Source organism: Orcinus orca, chromosome 11 (genome assembly GCF_937001465.1).
Source record: "Orcinus orca chromosome 11, mOrcOrc1.1, whole genome shotgun sequence".
Taxonomy (NCBI): Eukaryota; Metazoa; Chordata; class Mammalia; order Artiodactyla; family Delphinidae; genus Orcinus; species Orcinus orca.
Window position 1 is genome coordinate 28,308,720 of NC_064569.1, and position 21,718 is coordinate 28,330,437.

The 21,718-nt window shown below is 35.1% G+C and overlaps 1 protein-coding gene across 3 annotated transcripts in view; it reads right to left on the reverse strand.

Annotated features, from left to right (window-relative positions):
• The window catches only part of CPNE8 (copine 8), a 327,878-nt gene that overhangs the window by 270,678 nt on the left and 35,482 nt on the right, over nt 1-21,718 (reverse strand). For all 3 annotated transcript variants that reach the window (XM_033415074.2, XM_004284907.3, XM_033415075.2), the window contains exons 2-3: nt 7,158-7,198; nt 5,632-5,678 (exon numbers count right to left, since the gene is read on the reverse strand). In XM_033415074.2, coding sequence (XP_033270965.2) covers nt 5,632-5,678; nt 7,158-7,198 — 88 coding nt within the window. The remainder of the gene's footprint in view (nt 1-5,631; nt 5,679-7,157; nt 7,199-21,718) is intronic.

Consider the following 21,718-nt stretch of genomic DNA (forward strand, 5'->3'; position numbering starts at 1 on the left):
AAATTCTGAAACCACAATCATTAAGTGTGTGCCCATATTTGAGGGTATCCTCAAATTCCTCCTGTTAACAAATATTAACTGAGCATCTTCTAAGCACAAAAGCCCTATCCTAAATGCTGTAGGGAGGAGCTTGACCTTTAAGGAGCACTGAATTAAGAAGTGAAGACACAGAAGAAAATAGGTTCACAAAAAAGTCTTTAATGTTTGTTGAATGATATAAAGTAGAAGGTGACAAGGACCATAAGAAAGATATTTAAGTTATGGGATTTCAAAAAGATGAAAGGAGGAAATTCTAGTTGTGAGGGTTAGAAAAGGTCAACAGGTAAAGTAACATTTAAGCTGAGCTATGAAAAATTTTCTTATCCTTTCTGAATATGTGTGTGTTTACGTATTATACATATATTATTCAGCATGGACATGAATAAATATTAAAACAGCTCAATATCAATGGAACAGTGCAGAACAGAGACAATGTCAAACTATGGAAATCAGCATTTGGCAGTATATTTGCCTCCAAAGTACACTCACTGTGGGTTATAAACAACTTCAGCTTGCTTCATTTCATTATATAACTAACATATGGAATCAGGAACCAACTCTGTAATTTTAAATGTTTAAAAGTAATTCACAAAATAGATGACCTATGGATAACTAAAATTTAACTCAAAGAAATTAATTGCAACATTTTCAGAACCTCTCAAAGCCAAGTATGTGTGCATCCTTAGGGACATGACTTTGCTATTTCCATTCATCACTAAGAGGTTTTCATATTTTCATAATTCATGGCACTTTATCATTTCTAGCTCCAAATTATTATGCACTGAAATATTGTTTTAGTTTTAAAAGGTAAATTACTTTGACAATTCACAATCATTAGATAGAATGTTTTGTATGCAGGTAATTGTAATAGTGTCAGATATAATTTTTAAACTGCAGATTACCACTACAGTTTTAAATAATTTTTTATCACTTTATTTGGAGCATTTGTTTCCACATATTTTAAGCTTTTTAAAAATTTTTTTATTTATTTTTTTGCAGTACGCGGGCCTCCCTCTGCTGTGGCCTCTCCCGCCGCAGAGCACAGGCTTCGGACGCGCAAGCCCAGCGGCCATGGCCCACGGGACCAGCCGCTCCGCGGCATGTGGGATCCTCCCAGACCGGGGCACGAACCGGTGTCCCCCGCATCGGCAGGTGGACCCTCAACCACTGAGCCACCAGGGAAGCCCATTTTTTTTTTTCTTTTTTTAATTTCTCCTTACTGTATAAAAGTAATTCATCCCAGAACATAAAATCATGTGGCTAGTGAATACATACTTTTCCAGAACACATCTAAATTCAAATACAAACATGACCACTATGTTACTGACACAGTATTGATACCTAAATCAGTAAATGGATTGTATAGTCACACTGAAGTTGCTGGTAAAACTCTTCAACTATATTTTATGCTCCTTGAGGTAAAAATACTGTCTATTTAAAATTTTTTCCACCACTGCAGCTACATGATAGGCACCCAATAAATACAGGTCAAATTGATAAATGGATGAATATATGTTAAATTTTTACTAAATTATCTAAAATATTGTTTTACTTGTCTAATTCCAAATACACTGAGGATAATTATTAGAGTGGTTCTTGTTATTATTTTGTAAAATATGCTCAGTACTTAAAAGATAATGGGAAGAATTAATAATATGAGTGCAAAACTCTTTATGACTTCTATAGCATCATAAAATCAGAGTTGCAAGTAATTAGAACTAATTAAGTCCAGTTTTTTTCCTGATGAATTAGTCCAACCCCTGTTTGAATACAGGACAGGACATCCACTATAGTTCTAGCTCCAGGATACTGTTCTAGGAAACCCATTCTACCATGGAATACTCTAAATGTTACAAAGGTCTCACCCACAGTGAACAAAATATATGCCTTTGTCTCTTCATCCTTTGAGCCAAATTTTTTCTTTCCTCCTTTCTTGTTTCAACTTCAAGTAACTGTACCCCCATGTCTAAATCAAAATACTTTTAAGAATCTGAAGACAATTATTATAACTACTCAGAGTGTCTGCATTTTTCAGGTTAAACATTCCTCCGTTAATATGACATAGTGTCTATCCCTTTCTTCAAGATGGTAGCCCTCCTCATATATGCCATTTCAATGATCTCAAATGGAGAACTGAAAACAAACATTCCAGATTTGCTCCTACGAGAGCAAAATACAAGAGTATTTAATTGAATCACATAAAATTGCCAACACTCAACCACTCTGAGCTACAAAAATGACAATTTAATATAGCTCAACATAACAGCATGATCTTCCTTAATGTAAGCATTGCACATCCATCAATGCATCCTCAGATTGCATTAGCTTTTTAGCAGTTATGCAACACCATACCATCATATTAGGTTTGAGGCCAAGCAAATCCCACAGGTCATTTTCCCATCAACTGTTGGGCTTGTACAATGAATTTTACAGAATATTATAATGCAGGAATTTACTTACCTGCCACTTACTAGTTTTGTTATTCTTAAAAATGTATTTTGATCTCTTAGAGAACCAAGGTAGCCTTAATCATATAGTGTTTACTATGTGCCAGTCATGGTCCAGTGGTTAGTTTAATCCTCATAACTACTGTGTGAGCTAGAATCATTAGCATAATTCCCCACATTTCAGATGAGGAAACAGTCACTAAGAGGTCAAGTGTACTCCCTTAACCACTGTATACCATACTGGCTCTCAATGTAAAGAAACTGACTTTCTCAAATGATTTGGTGGGGATTTAGTAATATATACAGTGTATTTCATTTTTTTCACCCCTTTCCTTTATCCAGCTAGTTCAATTAGATGCTATATACAATGGATTTTACCTACAAAATGCTGTCTCTGCATCTGACACTTCCTTTTCTATTCTTCCAGACTATTCTCTAGTTCTTAACACTTTTAATTTTTTTGAAATGCTGTCTATTGAAATTGTCTCTTAACTGGTATCTCCCCATCTTCGTCCATCTTTTCCCTACCCCCTCTATATGATTCTGGGTCCTATTTATCATCATATTCTCAATTTCTACTTTGTTTTTATACCAATTTTGCATATTATTCCCTCTTATACATTCTACCCCTTTGAAGAGAAAAAAATAAATAAGTAAAATATTCTGTTTTCTGATTTATTTTAATATTATGCCATTTTACCTAAATAGTAGGCTTCTTCTCTTACTTGTTTTTCATCCAAAGTCAAGCTGAAGAAGATATGAATAAAGACCCAAAGATCAATTTATAGAATTTCTTTCTATTAATAAAACCAGAATGTGAAGGTTGGAGTCAGATAAGGATTCTGCAAATTAGGAACTATAGAGCCAAATGGCCTGGGTTGAAATCCCCATTCTATTATTTACAACTGGCTAACTTTGGTCAAGTCACTTAAGCTTTCTGTTCTTTAATTTCTTCATGTGTAAAATAAGGATGCAAATGGCATCTACCTCTTAAGGTTGCTGTGCAAACTAAATTAGTCAGTATTCTAAAGGGCTTAGAACAAGAGTCATTATTATTATGAAAAACACTGTATATTAAATAAGAAACTTACATCTCATTGCTTAGGCAATAAGAAAGCCTCATCATTAAGGATTTTCGTTGGCCAAGATGCCTGGTTCTATACATTATGGATATTTATCTCAGTTCCTTTAACAGTCCCCAAAATTCAACATCCATTTATTATAATCTCTAGAATGTGAGCATAAAGGAAACATACCTCAACATAATAAAGGGCATATATGAAAATATATGAAAATCCCATATATGAAAATCCCACAGCTAATATCATACTCAACAGTATAAATCTATAAGAATTTCCTCTAAGACAAGGCTGCCCACTCTCACCAGTTTTATTCAACATTGTATTGGAAGTCCTAGACATAGCAATTACACAAGAAAAAATAAAAGAAATCCAAATTGGTAAGGAAGAAGTAAAACTGTCACTGTTTGCAGTTGAAATGATATTATCCACAGAAAAACCTAAAGCAGCCACCATAAAACTAGTAGAGCTCATCAATGAATTTGGTAACTTTGCAGGATACAAATATACAGAAATCTGTTGCATTTCTGTATACTATCTATGAAATACCAGGAAGATAATCCCATTTATCATTGCATCAATAAGAATAAAATAACTAGGAATAAACCTACCTGAGGAGGAAAAAGACCTGTATCCCAAAAACTGTAAGATGCTGATGAAAAAAACTGAAGATGACATAAACAGATGGAAAGGTATACCATGTTCTTGGACTGGAAGATGTGAGATATAAATATATATATATACACACACACACATATATACAAAATGGCATATTACCCATAAAAAAGAATGAAATTTTACATTTGCAACAACATGAATGGACTTGGAGGGTATTATGCTAAGTGAAATAAGACAGAGAACGACAAATACTGGATGATATTATTTATACATGGAATCTAAAAAATACAACAAACTAGTGAGTATAACAAAAAGGAAACAGACTCACAGATATAAAGAACAAAACTAGTGGTTCCCAATGGGGAGAGGAAAGTGGGGAGGGGTAATACAGGCGGAGGGGACTAAGAGGTAAAAACTATTATGTATAAAACAAGCTAGAAAGATATACTATACAACACAGGGGATATAGCCAATACTTTATAATAACTATAAATGGAGTACAACCCTTAAAATTTGTGAATCAGTATATTGTACACCTGAAACATATTACACATCAACTATACTGCAATAAAAATAAATAAATAAAATTATTAACCATGAAAAAAGTAATTCTGCCTCCTTGCTCTTACTCCATTACACAAAGTATTTGTATTAGGAAACTGAGTTTCTACTTTATTTTCAAATAACAAGTTATTAACTGTCAAAAAGCAGGTGATAATTGATATCACTTTTAAAACACTTTAAAGCAATATTTTATAAAATCAGCAGTTGACCTCAAAAAGTGAGACTAAACCCACAAACTTCAATTATGTAAGAATTGGATCACATTAAATTTATGTAAGACTGAGGAGAATACAAATTCAAGGGTAGATTATTCCACAGAAAGATCATAAATGAGCTAAACATTAAGGATTATTAAGAACAAAACACAAAGATTGCTTTCATCAAATTAAAATGAAATAAAATAAAAAAGGAATTCAATCTTTGGGTTGAAGGACTTCCCTGGTGGTGCAGAGGTTGAGAATCTGCCTGCCAATGCAGGGGACATGGGTTTGAGCCCTTGTCCGGGAAGATCCCACAAACCGTGAAGCAACTAAGCCCATGTGCCACAATACTGAGCCTGAGATCTAGAGCCTGCAAGCCACAACTACTGAGCCTGTGTGCCACAACTACAGAAGCCCGCATGCCTAGAGGCGGTGCTCCACAACAAGAGAAGCCACCACAATGAGAAGCCCACGCACCACAACAAAGAGTAGTCCCTGCTCGCCCCAACTAGAGAAAGCCTGAGAGCAGAAACAAAGACACAATGCAGCCAAAAATAAATAAATAAAAATAAATAAATCTATAAGAAAATTACTAAAATAACTAAAAACAGGAAAGTATCATCTTGATCACATTATAACTTATACCATATCTTCCAGCACAATTTTTTTAATTCAAATTCTTACCTCTCTCCATTCTTTATTTCCAACTCCTTGTACATACAAGACACAAACTACAAAAGATGAAAAAATAAATATATCTAAACGTTTTTTATAAATATCAGATATAAATGTATCCAATTTATTTTTCAGCTGTACAAAAGCTATATTAAAATTAGTTCCTAGCCTTACTCTGGCATGAAAATTGCTAATAAATCATCACATGATGAAAATTTTTTATAAAAAAGCAAGAAACAATATCAGGTCTTTAGAACTTAGCATGTATAGAGCTAGGCACAAAAAAAAAATAACAATTATTTGCTAATGTCTTCAATTGCATTATGCTACAGATATAGATAAAAAAATCTTTTAACTAAGGTTAAACAGTTTGAAATATTTCAGTATGTTACCAGTCATAAGTCAAGCTCTTCCTAGGATACTTATAATGCTCAAAACCATCATAGGAAGGATATCTGGAGCAAATCATATGCCACATTTAATATTTGCAACTCCTATCCTCAATGTTTGTAAACAAGTAAGAAATCCTATGAACCACAAAAGGAAGTTGCAAAAAAGGGAGATTAAGAGTTTGGGGTAAAGATTAATTTATAAAAATATCCCACCCACTTGTCAATGGGCCCCAGGAATTTTTAATACCCACAAAGTTTAATGCCTTTTCTCCAGTGACTACCTCAAGAATTCTTCTGTCAACTGACAAAACCTCTCTCCTGTAGTTAAACCACACAGGTTCACACATTTGTAGAGATGGAGAGCTGCTGGATATCAGCTTCTAAATATTACAAGATTTGGACTCATTACTTGATTTATACATTATTTCTGTTGTTTTCTAATTTAAACTGTCTCATTTTACAATTTATCTCCAATTTTCAATATATATAATTAGGAATCAAAAACTTCAGCTCATTCAAGATATTATATAATTCACTTGGTTGTACATGCCTTTACATACTGCATTTATTCACAAAAAAAGGAAAATGATTACTCTGACTTGATCATAAAATTATGGCCCATTACAGTTGTCTTTCAAAGATAATTTCTACCATATGGCTATACAATGAGGTTTAATTTCAAAGTGAACTGTCCTACATTGCAGTCATCTGCATTGTCATCTTATTCTCAAAATGCTAAGCAATTCCCTCTCTTTAGCCAGAGTACTGCCCAGGTAGATGAGAATGCAGGGCCTAAGACTATACTCCATCTTGCTTTCTAGGCTTCAAAACAAATATTTAAATAAGAACTATGATTTTCAAACAAGTTTTTGAAAAATCAAGTAAAATAAGTAGACTATTTCAAAAAGCAAGTAATAGGGCTTCCCTGGTGGCGCAGTGGTTGAGAGTCCGCCTGCCGATGCAGGGGACACGGGTTCGTGCCCCGGTCCGGGAAGATCCCACATGCCGTGGAGCGGCTGGGCCCGTGAGCCATGGCCGCTGAGCCTGCGCGTCTGGAGCCTGTGCTCCACAATGGGAGAGGCCGCAGCTGTGAGAGGCCCGTGTACCGGAAAAAAAAAAAAAAAGCAAGTAATAGATACTTACTTGGATCAGATTTAGAAAATGTGTCTCTGTCAAGAAGATTTCTGTTGAATAAAAGAGAAAATGTTAGATGAATATAATACCAAAATATTTATATAAATATATATATACATGAATGATGACTTGAAAGTTCCAAAAGTTACATTTGTGCTTCATATTCATCCTCCATTAATTGGTAATAATTTATAATAGTTAAATTACATTTTTATGTTTAATACTTATAATAAAAATCTCATGTTTACCCTGTTGTATTCTTTCACCAGGACTACCACTCATGTGAATTTATCTGTACCGTGCTTGTTATTTGAAAGGCTTTTTTTCATATCAACCTGATAGCCTTTCATATTTCAGGTTCTTAAAAGTTACTCCTTCTATGGAATCACTATACACTGAGAAAATAAAAACACAGTCAACAGAACAGCACAGACAAAAAAAAAAAAAAAAAAAATGGGATTACACCTTCAAATATTCCCAGAAAGAAACTATCAGACATGTTTATATTTCGAATTAAGTCAAAGACCACTAGTCAGAAATCATATTAAAATAATCCTTCTGTCCCCTAAGCAGACACTATGACTCCAGCAATGACTGGCAAACAGTAAATTTCAAACATTTCCATTTGAGAATATACTATGTTATATATTTATAAAGGTAGCTCTCCGCTCACATGGAAATTCTCCAGCCTTTCCTATGTGTCTAGTTTTGCTCATTAAGTGTCCTAAAAAATGTAATTCAGCTCTTTCTTTCAGAGTTCACTAAAGTCGAGGAGAGATGACAGTGCAAATATTGCAGTGTGCTTGGGACTCAAAAACTATGTTATACACATTTAAAAGCAAATAATGTGATTTCGGTGCCTTATTTATCTTAAAAAAAATAAAAACCTTACAATCTTTAACCATAAATACAAAATAATGGATTTCTATCAACAATAAAGATAAATATTCTTAATCATAGACTTTACTTGCCACATTATTTCTTCTAGCAATTATGATCCATAACATACAGTAGGTAAGGTCAAAAACAAACAAACAAACAAAAAACCTTAGACCCTTTATAATATGAGGGGGAAAAAACTCCATAAACTCTTCATAACTTAGTCCCTGAACTTTGCAGTTTAGCTTTCCCATTGCTGTTTGACAATAAATTTCAGCTATAATTTGATCATATGAATAAAATAGAATAAACTATCTCTGACTAGATTTAATTCCCCAAAGACTACTATACTCAAAGTTATATGATTTTACAAGTTTGTAAAAGGCAAATATTCTTACATGATAAGAATCACTGCAAAAGACCAGTGATTATCAAAATGCATCATAAAGTTAGGACTGATGACAGGAATGCAAGATTTTTTCCTCCCTAATATCCCATTAGAAACAAAGCACTTTCACATTAAGTTAAAAGAGAGGTATTATTGTGAAGACTATTGTATAAAAAAAAAGAAAAGAAGCTGAGGGTCAGAGAAACTGAGTAAATGAATAAGACCACACAGCCCAGTACAGAATATTCCAATGAAGTCAACCTTTTGAATCTGATTTCCCTGTTCTTTACAAAATGCTACATTGTCTGGAGAAGTCAGGGAGAAACAACTTGTTTTCCTGACTGTTGGAAATGTAGAAGGCCTCCCATTATACCTACTCATTGAGCCACTAGAGTATGACATAAAATAAATTCTTGTTTATAGACTAATGTGAAGAGAGATGCCGCCTATGCTATGAACAAAGAGAACTAGGATAGGAGGCCAAACATAACTGTACTTAGTCACAGAAAAATTTTTTTGTTTTCTATATAAAGCACTTTAAAAAAACACACACACACCACCCCTCACCAGCTTTTATATAGGAAGGTTACTCTTCCCTCCATGAGGTTGTCTTTTGCTCGAGTTAGGATGCCTTTAACATTATGCCTACAATTTTATAATGGAATGTTGAACTTGAACATTATAAAAATCCTGAACAGGTCTTTCTATTCTATAAACCTTGATGAAGCTAAACAAGGAAGAGAGCAAATTCCTGAAAAGAAATTATGGAGAAGTACAGTGCATTAGTCAGAAAACTTACCTGAAGAAATAACCTAATCAAAAATTTAATCTGTGAATTGCATGATTTGCTCTAGTAACCACTCATCTCAAATTCCAATTAAAATGTCTGGACTTAAGAGTATGATTGAAATATCATAACTAAAGCTAAAGCGCAATCAATTAAACTCTAACCTGTATGAAGAAGTACTAGGTTAATGGAAGAGGCATATTTTGCATGAAGCCTGCAATAGGAGTAGATAAGGAAGAAGTTAGTAACACCTTTCCAGGACCATCCAGGAGAAAAGGTTCCCTGACTTCACCCTTTATAATTCAATCGTCATTGATATTAATCTCTTAAAACAGACAAATGCATCAAGTTACCTTCCCTTGATGACAATAGTCAATTAGCTCATCCGACAACGCTGCTTACTCTGATTTTATGCTCAACAAGCTACCTTCCAATTTTAAGATGGCTTCTCATATAGTTATTAGCACAGAACTGTGCTTAGTGGCCAAGATGAATATTACAGTTTTCTTGACCATTATAGTTTTTATACTCAACTGGCATTCCAAGACCCATACTGAACAGCCAGTTAATCTCTTAAAATGACATCTCAGACTTGTCTTTCTCTAACAGGAAAATTGCAATTCCATTTAAACTTCAGAGCAATTCTGCAAGTATTTTTCAAGAAAATATTCTATGCCCAAGACCTAACTAAGCACTAACTAATTAAACATGTTCTCAAATCTCAAGATGCCTGAACTTTACTAAGAGGACAAACTCAGAAATCAATAGCAATATTGGATGGTATATAAAATAACAGTTTATTATGGGGAGAAGGAAGAGTAAAATAGAGTAAAATTAATTCAACTACAAATAAAAAACATCAGGTACAATAGTTAGCTCTTAACCAAATTATTTTTTTAAATATACTAGAAAAAAAACAATTTATAGGTATGTCTATATAACAAAAACAGTCTAAACAAATGTATATCTTGAAATAATTGCCTTATTTTTTTAAGGTTAAGTATCCTTTTCTGTTACAATTATATAATGAGAGTTTATTAGTGGAAAACTAAAACTTCTAATTATTCACATGTAAAATGAGCATAACAACACCATCTATTAAGGTAAAGGATATTTGTAAGTGAGTTAACCTACAAGTTGTAGGCCTGCTCCTAATTCTTTCCAACTCAGTAAATGAAATAAGCTAATAAGTATTGTTCTTAGTGTAGTAAATATTGAATTTTTTGATTCCTTTAAAAGAGAAGCAAATATTATTATCCTAACACAGATGCATTTTGAAAAAGAAAATCTACTTGTATATATTATGAATTCTAAAGTTAATAGTTCCACAGTAAAGACAATTTTACTATTTGTGAATTTTTAAAGTGCTAATTTTAAAAAAGCACACAATATATTTGTTTTAGGGAATAAATCTTCAAACTGAAGGTATGAAGTGAATTCCAAAAAGCTACTTGTGGCCAGCAGAACTTAGACAACATGTAACGAGGCTCCACTGCTGTACCTGAGTGGAATTGTTCTATTTAATTTTTAATAAGAACAAAAATATAGCTTATAAATAGAGCCAAATAAAAAAACTGTTCTATTTAATTTTCCATATGAACAAAAATATACCTATGAATAGAGCCAAACAATGCTTTATCATTTTACAAACACAGTCCAGCATAAATTTTCTACATGTGGACAGAGAACCACGTCTCTGCATAAATATAACTGCCTCTGAGAACTGTTCTGTATCTATAAACAGGATGACTCTGGGTTTAATTAAAATTTAGGAAATTATTATAGGACTTTTATTTACCTGTTATTCAACTTAGTCTCAGGATCAACTGACCACCTGCAAGGTCTTTACTAAATATTGCTTAGGCAACCACAGAACCTAGTTGGCACATAAGCAAAGGTCTGTACGAATGAACGGTTTTAGTATCAAATCAAAAGCATCACCTTTTTCACTTTAGGTATGATGAGGTGTTTTATTATGGAAAAAAGAGTAGAAGAGGAAGGTGGCATATTAGACCTTTGCCCTAATAAGTAACTCATTAACTGAATAAAACCTGAGTGAGGAAATTATAAACATGCCCCATGTCACTGGGTCATGTCTAGGCCCTTACCTTGGGCATTATATTGTCTTAAGGACTGGAATTAAGAAGTTCTTGGCATGCATATATATATATATAAAATATATATATTATATATTTAATGCATATAACACACAAAATGGTTTTCTGAGTTTTTTAAATAATGACAGGGAAATCAAGACTTGTTTTGAGCAACTGAAAGGAAATTCATCGAATCTTTGGAAGTCACTTGAATGCAATATTTAATTCTCTATGACTCATATATGCATTATTTTTATTCTTTGATCAAATATTATAGCTGGAAATTTAGCATGCAAATTTAAGGAAAAAAATATTTTCCTGAACCTAAAACTCCTACGGCAAATAGAAACACTGTACTGAAAAAGTAAAACTTTAGAAATGAAACAAATCAAGTATTTTGAAACTGAAGCTTACTAAAAAGCCAGAATTAGCTAGAATCTAAGACACCAAGTAATTCTAAAGGGTAGGATCATTGGAAAGTACTTAACAAGTTTACCAGCTTTCAAGAAAATAAGAATAGACATTCAGGTTTGAAGTTGTACAAATAGACTAAAATTTCAGCTCAGCAGCAGCCACCTTTCATAGTCTGAGCATACAAGTAGAACTTTATCGTGTATGATATATATTACTCAATGAAAACTAGTAATAAAATAAACTTTATTTTTCAGTTTTTGCTGAAAATGGTTGTTTTAAAGTATTTATTAGTACTGTTGAGCTGAAAAGGTCAGTAATAAAATATACAGTTTCAACCTTTGCCTGGGTTGAATTTGGTATATATACTAAAAGAATTTGAGGGGAAGATAATTAATGGTGAAAATTTTTCTGTATTCACCTATGATTGATATTCTTGAAATTTACTTAAAGGAAACTCAGGGCTTTTCACAATCTGACATGTCAGAGCTCTGTTTGCCTGAGCTAAGGTAAACAGAAGAACTCTTTGGTTTGAAGTAATATGTAGGGTTAACTCAGGGTGATACAAGCTTTTAGAAAAAAAGATGGGTTTGACAAAACCCAATCCCTGATTTCAGCCAAAGAAGAGAAACATTTGTGTTAAAAATGGGAAGGATAAAAGAAACTGAGAACAGAATATGAGTCTTCTTAAAAACCTAAAACTTATGTACAAAACTAATTTCATTATATTTTCTGCAGTCTTGTAGCCTCTTCATTTCCTATCTCAGTAAGTGGCAACAATGGAAGGCAGAATTATGGCCCCCCAAACATAACAGGTCTTAATCTCTGGGTCCTATTAATGTGACCCTTATTTAGGGGAAAAAAGGTCTGTGCAGATGTGATTAAATTATTGATTCTGTGATGAGGCATTTATCCTGGATTATCTGGGTGGGCCCTAAATGCAATCAATCACATATCCTAATAAGAAGAAGGCAGAGGGAGATTTGACACAGAGAGAGTGATGTGAACAGAGCAGAGAGAGATGTGTGGGCTCTAGCCTTGAAGACCCAAATGATGCAGCCACAAGCCAAGGCATGCCAGCAGCCACAAGAAGCTGGAAAAGAGCAAGGAATGACTTCTACACCAGAACCCCCAGAGGGAAAGCAGTCCTACCATCTTGGTTTCAGCCAAGTGACACTCTATTTACACTTCTGGCCTCCAGAACTGTAAGAAAAAATTTCTGTGGTTTTAACTCAACAAGTTTGTGATAATTTGTTACAACAGCTACAGGAAACTAATATAGCAACAGGGTTCAACCCATCTCTCTTCCAAGCAAGACTCCAATCATCCTTCCCCTCCATCTCCTTCTGCTAATGCTTCCCCCACCTTGCTTCTGCTTCCAAGTCCCAACTGCATCCCAGACCTTAGAGCTAGCTCTTAACTGGTCTTCCTGCCTCCTGTCTCCCAGTTCATTCACCAAGATGTCTCCAAGAGAAAGTTCTCTACAGTAAAACCTGACCAAATGGCTCCCCTGCATAAAACCCATTACCAACAAAAACTCCAAACTCCTTAAAATAATACTACATACCTGCCACATTCTGATCCCGGCTTTATCTCTAGCTGCACTTCTATCCATATTCCATATCACAGACTCTGTTCCAGACATTTCAGATTTTTTACAGTCCTTTAGTCTAAAATTGCCTCATATTTCTGTACTATTATTTTACCCTGTCCCTAAAATTTCCTCAGCAACCTCATTTCCGCTGGGAAATGTGAATTCCTCTTTCAGCCTTTCCTCATTGGTGTCCCCCGAGAAGGTAGAAATGATTATTCCCTCCGTCTACTCCATCATACCCAACATGAACCTATGTCACAAATTCCTCACTTACTATTTATTTACTTAGCTGGGTGCCAGGCACTGTGCTGAACACTTTTTTTTAATATTTAAAATTGTATTCAAAATTTTGCAATCTTCATACTTAAAAACTGGCAGGCCTTACCTCTTATAGGGGCACGGCTAATGCTACCACTTGCTTCTTTTTTTTGTGCTGAGCACTTTATTTATTTATTTCAACAACTTTATTGGAGTATAATTGCTTTATAATGGTGTGTTAGTTTCTGTTTTATAACAAAGTGAATCCGTTATACATATACACATATCCCCATATCTCTTCCCTCTTGCATCTCCCTCCCTCCCACGTTCCCTATCCCACCACTCTAGGTGGTAACTAAGAACCGAGCTGATCTCCCTGTGCTATGCAGTTGCTTCCCACTAGCTATCTATTTTACATTTAGTAGTGTATATGTGTCCATGCCACTCTCTCACTTTGTCCCAGCTTACCCTTTCCCCTCCTCGTATCCTCAAGTCCATTCTCTAGTAGGTCTGTGTCTTTATTCCCGTCTTGCCCCTAGGTTCTTCATGACCACTTTTTTTGTTGTTTTTTAGATTCCATATATGTGTGTTAGCATACGGTATTTGTTTTTCTCTTTCTGACTTACTTCACTCTGTATGACAGACTCTAGGTCTATCCACCTGACTACAAATAACTCAATTTCGGTTCTTTTTATGGCTGAGAAATATTCCATTGTATATATGTGCCACATCTTCTTTATCCATTCATCTGTTGATGGACACTTAGGTTGCTTCCATGTCCTGGCTATTGTAAACAGAGCTGCAATGAACATTGTGGTACATGACTCTTTTTGAATTATGGTTTTCTCAGGGTATATGCCCAGTAGTGGGATTGCTGGGTCATGTGGTAGTTCTATTTTTAGTTTTTTAAGGAACCTCCATACTGTTCTCCATAGTCGCTGTATCAATTTACATTCCCACAAACAGTGCAAGAGGATTCCTTTTTCTCCACACCCTCTCCAGCATTTATTGTTTCTAGATTTTTTGATCTACATTTTTTGATCTACATTGCCATTCTGACCGGTGTGAGATGATATCTCATTGTACTTTTGATTTGCATTTCTCTAATGATCAATGATGTTGAGCATTCTTTCATATGTTTGTTAGCAATCTGTATATCTTCTTTGGAGAAATGTCTATTTAGGTCTTCTGCCCATTTTTGGATTGGGTTATTTGTTTTTTTGATATTGAGCTGCATGAGCTGCTTGTAAATTTTGGAGATTAATCCTTTGTCCATTGCTTCATTTGCAAATATTTTCTCCCATTCTGAGTGTTGTCTTTTGGTCTTGTTTATGGTTTCCTTTGCTGTGCAAAAGCTTTGAAGTTTCATTAGGTCCCATTTGTTTATTTTTCTTTTTATTTCCATTTCTCTAGGAGGTGGGTCAAAAAGGATCTTGCTGTGATTTATGTCATCGAGTGTTCTGCCTATGTTTTCCTCTAAGAGTTTTATAGTGTCTGGCCTTACATTTAGGTCTTTAATCCATTTTGAGTTTATTTTTGTGTATGGTGTTAGGGAGTGTTCTAATTTCACTCTTTTACATGTAGCTGTCCAGTTTTCCAAGAACCACTTACTGAAGAGGCTGTCTTTTCTCCACTGTATATTCTTGCCTCCTTTATCAAAGATAAGGTGACCATATGTGCGTAGGTTTATCTCTGGGATTTGTATCCTGTTCCATTGATCTATATTTCTGTTTTTGTGCCAGTACCATACTCTCTTAATTACTGTAGCTTTGTAGTATAGTCTGAAGTCCGGGAGCCTGATTCCTCCACCTCCATTTTTCTTTCTCAAGATTGCTTTGGCTATTTGGGGTCTTTTGTATTTCCATACAAATTGTGAAATTTTTTGCTCTAGTTCTGTGAAAAATGCCAGTGGTAGTTTGATAGGGATTGCACTGAATCTGTAGATTGCTTTGGGTAGTAGAGTCATTTCACAATGTTGATTCTTCCAATCCAAGAACATGGTATGAGCACTTTAAATAAATCATTTTATTTAATCTTCACCATAATCCTAATAAGTAGCAATTATTTTCCAAATCCATTTTCCAGGTGAGATAGTAAAATTCAGAGAGGTTAAATAATGTGGAAAAAGTTGCAAGAATAATAAATGCTTAAGGTGCATTTTTGTAAATTTTTGACTGATTTATAATTTTGATTTTGACTTTCAAATTTTGTATTGGTTATATTATTTGTCCATATTATTAAGTATAAAATGAAATGAACTGCAAACAGTATTATCATACCACTCATCATTGCTTTCCAAGCTCTAGCCAATAAATTATAAAATGAAAATAAGACACACTACAGGAAAGAGGAAAATTATCATTATGTGCAAAAGATTTAATTTTGTACCCAGAAAAAAGTAAGATAATTAATTAATAAAATCTTTCAAAATTAACAGGATAATTCAGTAAAGTGGTTAGAGGCATGATGAATACATAAAGGTCAGTAATATTCCTGAGTACCAATTGTTAACAACTGTCCTATCCACTTTGGACTTTTTGGTAGTTATCTGTTGCCTTCAATTGCTGAAGTATGTGAGTGCTGTGCAATTCTCTTACACTATCACTTCACTCCCAAATGCTGTTACCATGAAAGCAAGTCTCAGACCAAATTCTGCCAAAGGCACATACATTAATAAGTGGGACTCAAAACAGTCACACAATATGCTCTATGTTTAATCAAGTTCCAACTCTCTGTGCTTTCAGGCATTCAGAACAGCAGCCTAAGGCAGATGTGACAATCTTCTGTTGACAAGATTCATCTAACCTCTGGTCAAATCATGGTAGAGAATCCTCTAAACATTCTGTGCCCATGACCCAAGAAGTCCCTAAGTTTAGGGCACCACTCCAAAAGGCATAATCACAGGATTCTCTAGGTTCATATGCCCTGTTCATTTGTGCAATATTTCTAGCCAATCTGCATATATATTTTTTTAATAACAATTTTACTCAGATATAATTCCCAGACCATACAATTCACCCTTTAAAAATGTACAATTCAGCGGTTTATAGTATATTCAAAGAGTTATGCAATCATCACCACTATCTAATTTTAGAACATTTTCACCACCACCCCCTACAAAAACTCTACCCATTAGTAGTCACTCTCAATTCCACCTCCTCCAACCCTTGATAACCACCAATATACTTTCTGTCTCTATGCATTTGCCCATTCTGCATATTTCATATAAATGGAATTACACAATATATGGCCTTTTGTGACTAGTTTCTTTTACCTAGCATAATGTTTTTAAGGTTCATCCATGTTATGGCAAGTATCAGTATCTTTACTTTTTATATCCAAATAATATTCCATTGTATGGATATATCCCATTTTGTTCATTAAATGATACACATTTGGGTTGTTTCCACTTTTGGCTATCATCCATAATGCTGCCTTAAACATCTGCATATAGGTTTTTGTGTGAACATAGAATTTCAGTTCTCTTGGATATATACCTAGAAGTGGAATTTCTGGCTCATATAATAACACTATTTTTAACATTTTGAGAAACTGCCAAACTATTTTTCAAAGTAGTTGCACCATGTTACATTCCTACCAACAATGTATGAAGGTTCCAATTTCTCCACATCCTCTCTAGTACTTATTACTGTCTTTTTTATTATAATCATCTAGTGGTGTAAAGTGGTCAATTCACATATCTGATCACCATACACATCACTAGTTAAAAAAAAAAGTCATTTCTGACATACACAGTAATTACAAAACCCTCTGGTGCTGATCAAGGATAAAAATCATAGAATAGTTTCAGAGTAGGCATTTCTTAAGTGTGGGCTCTCAGACTTCAAATACTAACACAGCACATCCTAAATATGTAAGATACTGATTAAGATACTTCAGATTTAACACTACAATCTAACACAAACATCTAAATCACACTGCCTCTGTTGAAATATTTTAAAATTTACATGAAGTTCATCCTCAATAGTAAGCAATGACATGAAAATTAAATAAATAAGAATGTCCTATGACATAGATAAATATTAGCTGCATGAATTAAGACTCATTTAGTTGTAAGTGACACAAAACAGGGAAATTTATAATGAAAGTATGGAGATGTTTTATGGAGGTAACTTAAGAACATAACTGACCCAATGGAAAGAACTAAAAAGAACTAAAACAAGGACAAACCCCCAAAGACCAGCACCACAAGGCAATAAGCAAGGCTACAGGGACAATAGGCAGCAAGACCACATGCCAGGCCCTGCAGCAAAAGGGCATTACTGAGCAGATAAAGATAGAAGAATAGGAGGACTGAAGCTCACCACCCCCCACAAACACACCAAAAATACATTTACATGTAGAACAATTCACATGGAAAACTAACTGGAAACTGGCAGAACTCCTATACAACCAAAGCTATAAGAAAGATTTCCACATAACAAGGTAGGAAGAAAAAAAGGATAAAGTTGGGACCTCTGGCCCTGAGAGGAATGTGAAAGGAAGAGAAGGTCCACATGGTGGACTCTCACTTGGGGAGCAAGCAGGTCGAGCCACAAATTGGCTATCCCAGTCCTGGGGCCCTTCAGGGAGGAGACAAGCTCCCCTGGCTGCTGGAAGAAACACTGGGACAGATAGAAGAGCTAGAAAAGCCTAGACTCTACTCACAAAGAGTGTACCTGTGCTGACTGCCCAATGATCAGGGCAGAGAGGGCTTTACACTGGTGGCCACCACCTTGCCATACTCCCCAATCCAAGTGAGAAGAACACTGCAGCTCTGCTCATTCCACACCACAGCTTGGCATGAGATCTGAGACAGCCCTGAGAAAAGACTCAGTCTAGCTATGGAGAAAGAACCCAGAGGCCTAGGTGTAGTGTGGTGTGGTCCTGGTGGGGTGGCAGCAGCCACTGTGGGCCTAGGGTGTGATCCTAGTGGGGTGCCAATGGCCATTGTCAGCACTTGCTGAGACACCACAACCCTCACACTGTGGTCCTTCTTCAAGCCAAGAGAGTGCTCTGGCCTTACCCATTCCAAGCCACAGCTTCACACTGGATCTTTGGCAGAAAAGTCCTGGGAGAAGACTGCCACAGTGGCAGCCCAGATATCTGGTAGCAGCGTGGCCACCTCAATTCCTGCAGCCACAATGCCCTGACGCCCAACCCCAGCCCAGCAAATACTCTAGACCCACCCACTCCATGCTATAGACTTGTACTAGATCAAGGAAAAACACAATAAGAGAAGAGACATGACTTTGGGTTCCATCTGAGCAGAGCTGCAGATGTCTACGTACCACATCAGACCTTGGTGAGGGTGAGTGCATGGGCCTCACTTGCTTCAGCAATCCCTTCCTTTGTTACAGGACAGGCACTCAAGGTTAATAAAGTCTGACCAGCCTGACCCTCAGGGCTTCTACTCCAACAACTGAAGAGCACACCCCACCTCTGACAGGGCAGTGACAGGAAGCAGAGAGGAAGTCCCACCTCACATGCTACACTGGCTCTAGATCCTCCAACACCAGCCACACATCCTATAGAGTTGACAGTGGCCAGCACACCCTGAGGAAAGACATGGCTGGCATCCATATCAAAACCAGGCATCACACCAAAGGCACTGAACACACACAGTCTACACAGGGATGCTCCTACATAAAAACACCCTTTCAAGACCATGATAGATAACTGTTTCTCCTAAATTCACAGAGACAGAGAAAGTTAAGTAAAATGAAAAGTCAGAGAAACTACTCTCAATTGAAACAGCAAAAGAAAACCCCTGAAAAAAACAATGAAACAGAGATAATCAGTCCACCAGATAATGAGTTCAAAAACTTAGTAATAAAAATGCTAACTGAATTAAGAAAGATTATTGATGTAAAGGAAGATCATTTTAACAAGGAACTAGAAACTATAAAGATGACTCAATCAAAAATAGATACTTCAATTTCTGAGATAAGAAGCAATGAATAGCCAACTAAATGACACAGAAGAGTTTAAAAGCGATTTGGAAGACAGAATAATGGAAATCACACAATGAGAACAGAAAATAGAAAGACAAACGAAGAAAATCAAGAGCAACATACAAGATCTATGGAATAATATAAAACAGGCCAACCTACACATAATAGGGGTTCCAGAAGGAGAAGAGAGAGCAAAAGCAATCAAAAATGTATGTGAATTAATTATGGCTGAAAACTTCCCAAACCTAAAGGAAACAGATATCCAGGTCCAGGAACCACAGAGGGTCACAAACCAGAAGGTCCCAAACCAGAAGAACCCAAACAGACCCATACCAAGACATATAATTAAAATTGCAAAAGTTAAAATAGAGAATTATAAAGGAATCAAGAGAAAACCACTCATATACAAGGGAACCCCCATAAGGCAATCAGCTGATTTCTCTACAGAAACGTGGCAGGCCAAGAGGGAGTGGCACAATATAGTCAAAGTCCTGAAAAGGAAAAGCCTGCAACCTAGGATATTCTACCCAACAAGATTATCATTTAGAAAAGAAGGAGAGAGAAAGAATTCTCAGAGAAGCAAAAACTAAAAGAATTCAGCAATACTAAACATACCCTAAAAGAAATGTTGAATGGTCTTCTCTAAATGGAAAGAACTAAGAATCTATAAGAAAGGGAAAATCCCAACAGGAAGGGGCAAGTACATAATAGGAATTAGAGGGCACAGGGAGGGAAGGGAAGCTGGGACGAAGTGAGAGAGTAGCATTGACATATATACACTACCACATGTAAAATGGGTGGCTAGTGAGAAGCTGCTGCATAGCACAAGGAGATCAACTCAATGCTTTGTGATAACCTAGAAGGATGGGATAGGGAGGGTAGGAGGGAGGCTCAAGAGGGAGGAGATATGGGGATATATGTATACATATAGCTGATTCACTTTGTTATACAGCAGAAACTAACACAATATTGTAAAGCAGTTATACTCCAATAAAGATGTGAAAAAAAAATAAACCAGTACATAGATTAAAAAAAAAACAAAATAAAAATTGTAAAAGCAACTATAGCTACAATAAACAGAAAAGGGATAAGCGAAGATGTAAAATATGACATCAAAAACAAGAAATATGGAGAAGTGGAGTAAAAAATGTAGATATTTTAGAATGTGTTTGAACTTAAATGATTATCAGTTTAAAGCAAATACATATAATTATAGGTCAAGATATATGAACCCTATGGTAACCACAAATCAAAAACCTACAACAGATTCACAAAAACCAAAAAGAAAGGAACTCAATCATACTACAAAAGAAAATCATGAAACCACAATGGGAAAAACAAAAAGAAGAGGAAATGAACGAAGCACAAAAAACAACTGGAAAACAAAAAATAAAAATGGCAATAAGTACATACCTATCAATAATTACTTTAAGTGTCAATGGACTAAATGCTCCAAACAAAAAAACACAGTGTCTTATTAGATAAATAAATTTTAAAAGAACCTGCAATATGCTACCTACAAGAAATTCACTTCAGTGCAAAAGACACACACAGAATGAAAGTGACGTGATAGACAAAGGTATTTAATGAAGTGGAAATGAAAGAAAGCAGAAATAGCAATACTTATATCAAACAAAGAAGACTTTGAAATAAACACCCTAAAGAGAGACATTATTATAATTATATTATATTATAGACTTTGAAATAAATACCCTAAAGAGAGACATTATTATAATTATATTATATTTATTATATTATATTATAAAAAGCATTATATTATGATAAAAAGATTGATAGAAGAAGAGAAAATGACACTCATTAACATATATGCACCCAGTACAGAAGCACCTAAATATATAAAGCAAATACTAACAGACATAAAGGAGAAATCAACAATAATACAATAAGAGTAGGAGATTTAACCCCACTGACATCAGTGGACAGATCATCAAGACAAAAAATCAGTCAGGCAACAGAGGTCCTAAATCATGCAGTAGACTGGTTGGACTTAATGATATCTATAGGATATTACATCCAAAAAAAGCAGAACACACATTCTTGTCAAGCATGTATGGAACATTCTCCAGTACAGACCATATACTAGGTCACAAAACAAGCCTCATCAAGTTTAAGAGAATAGAAATATCAAGCCTCATTTCTGACCACAATGGTATGAAACTAGATATCAACTATAGAAAGAAAA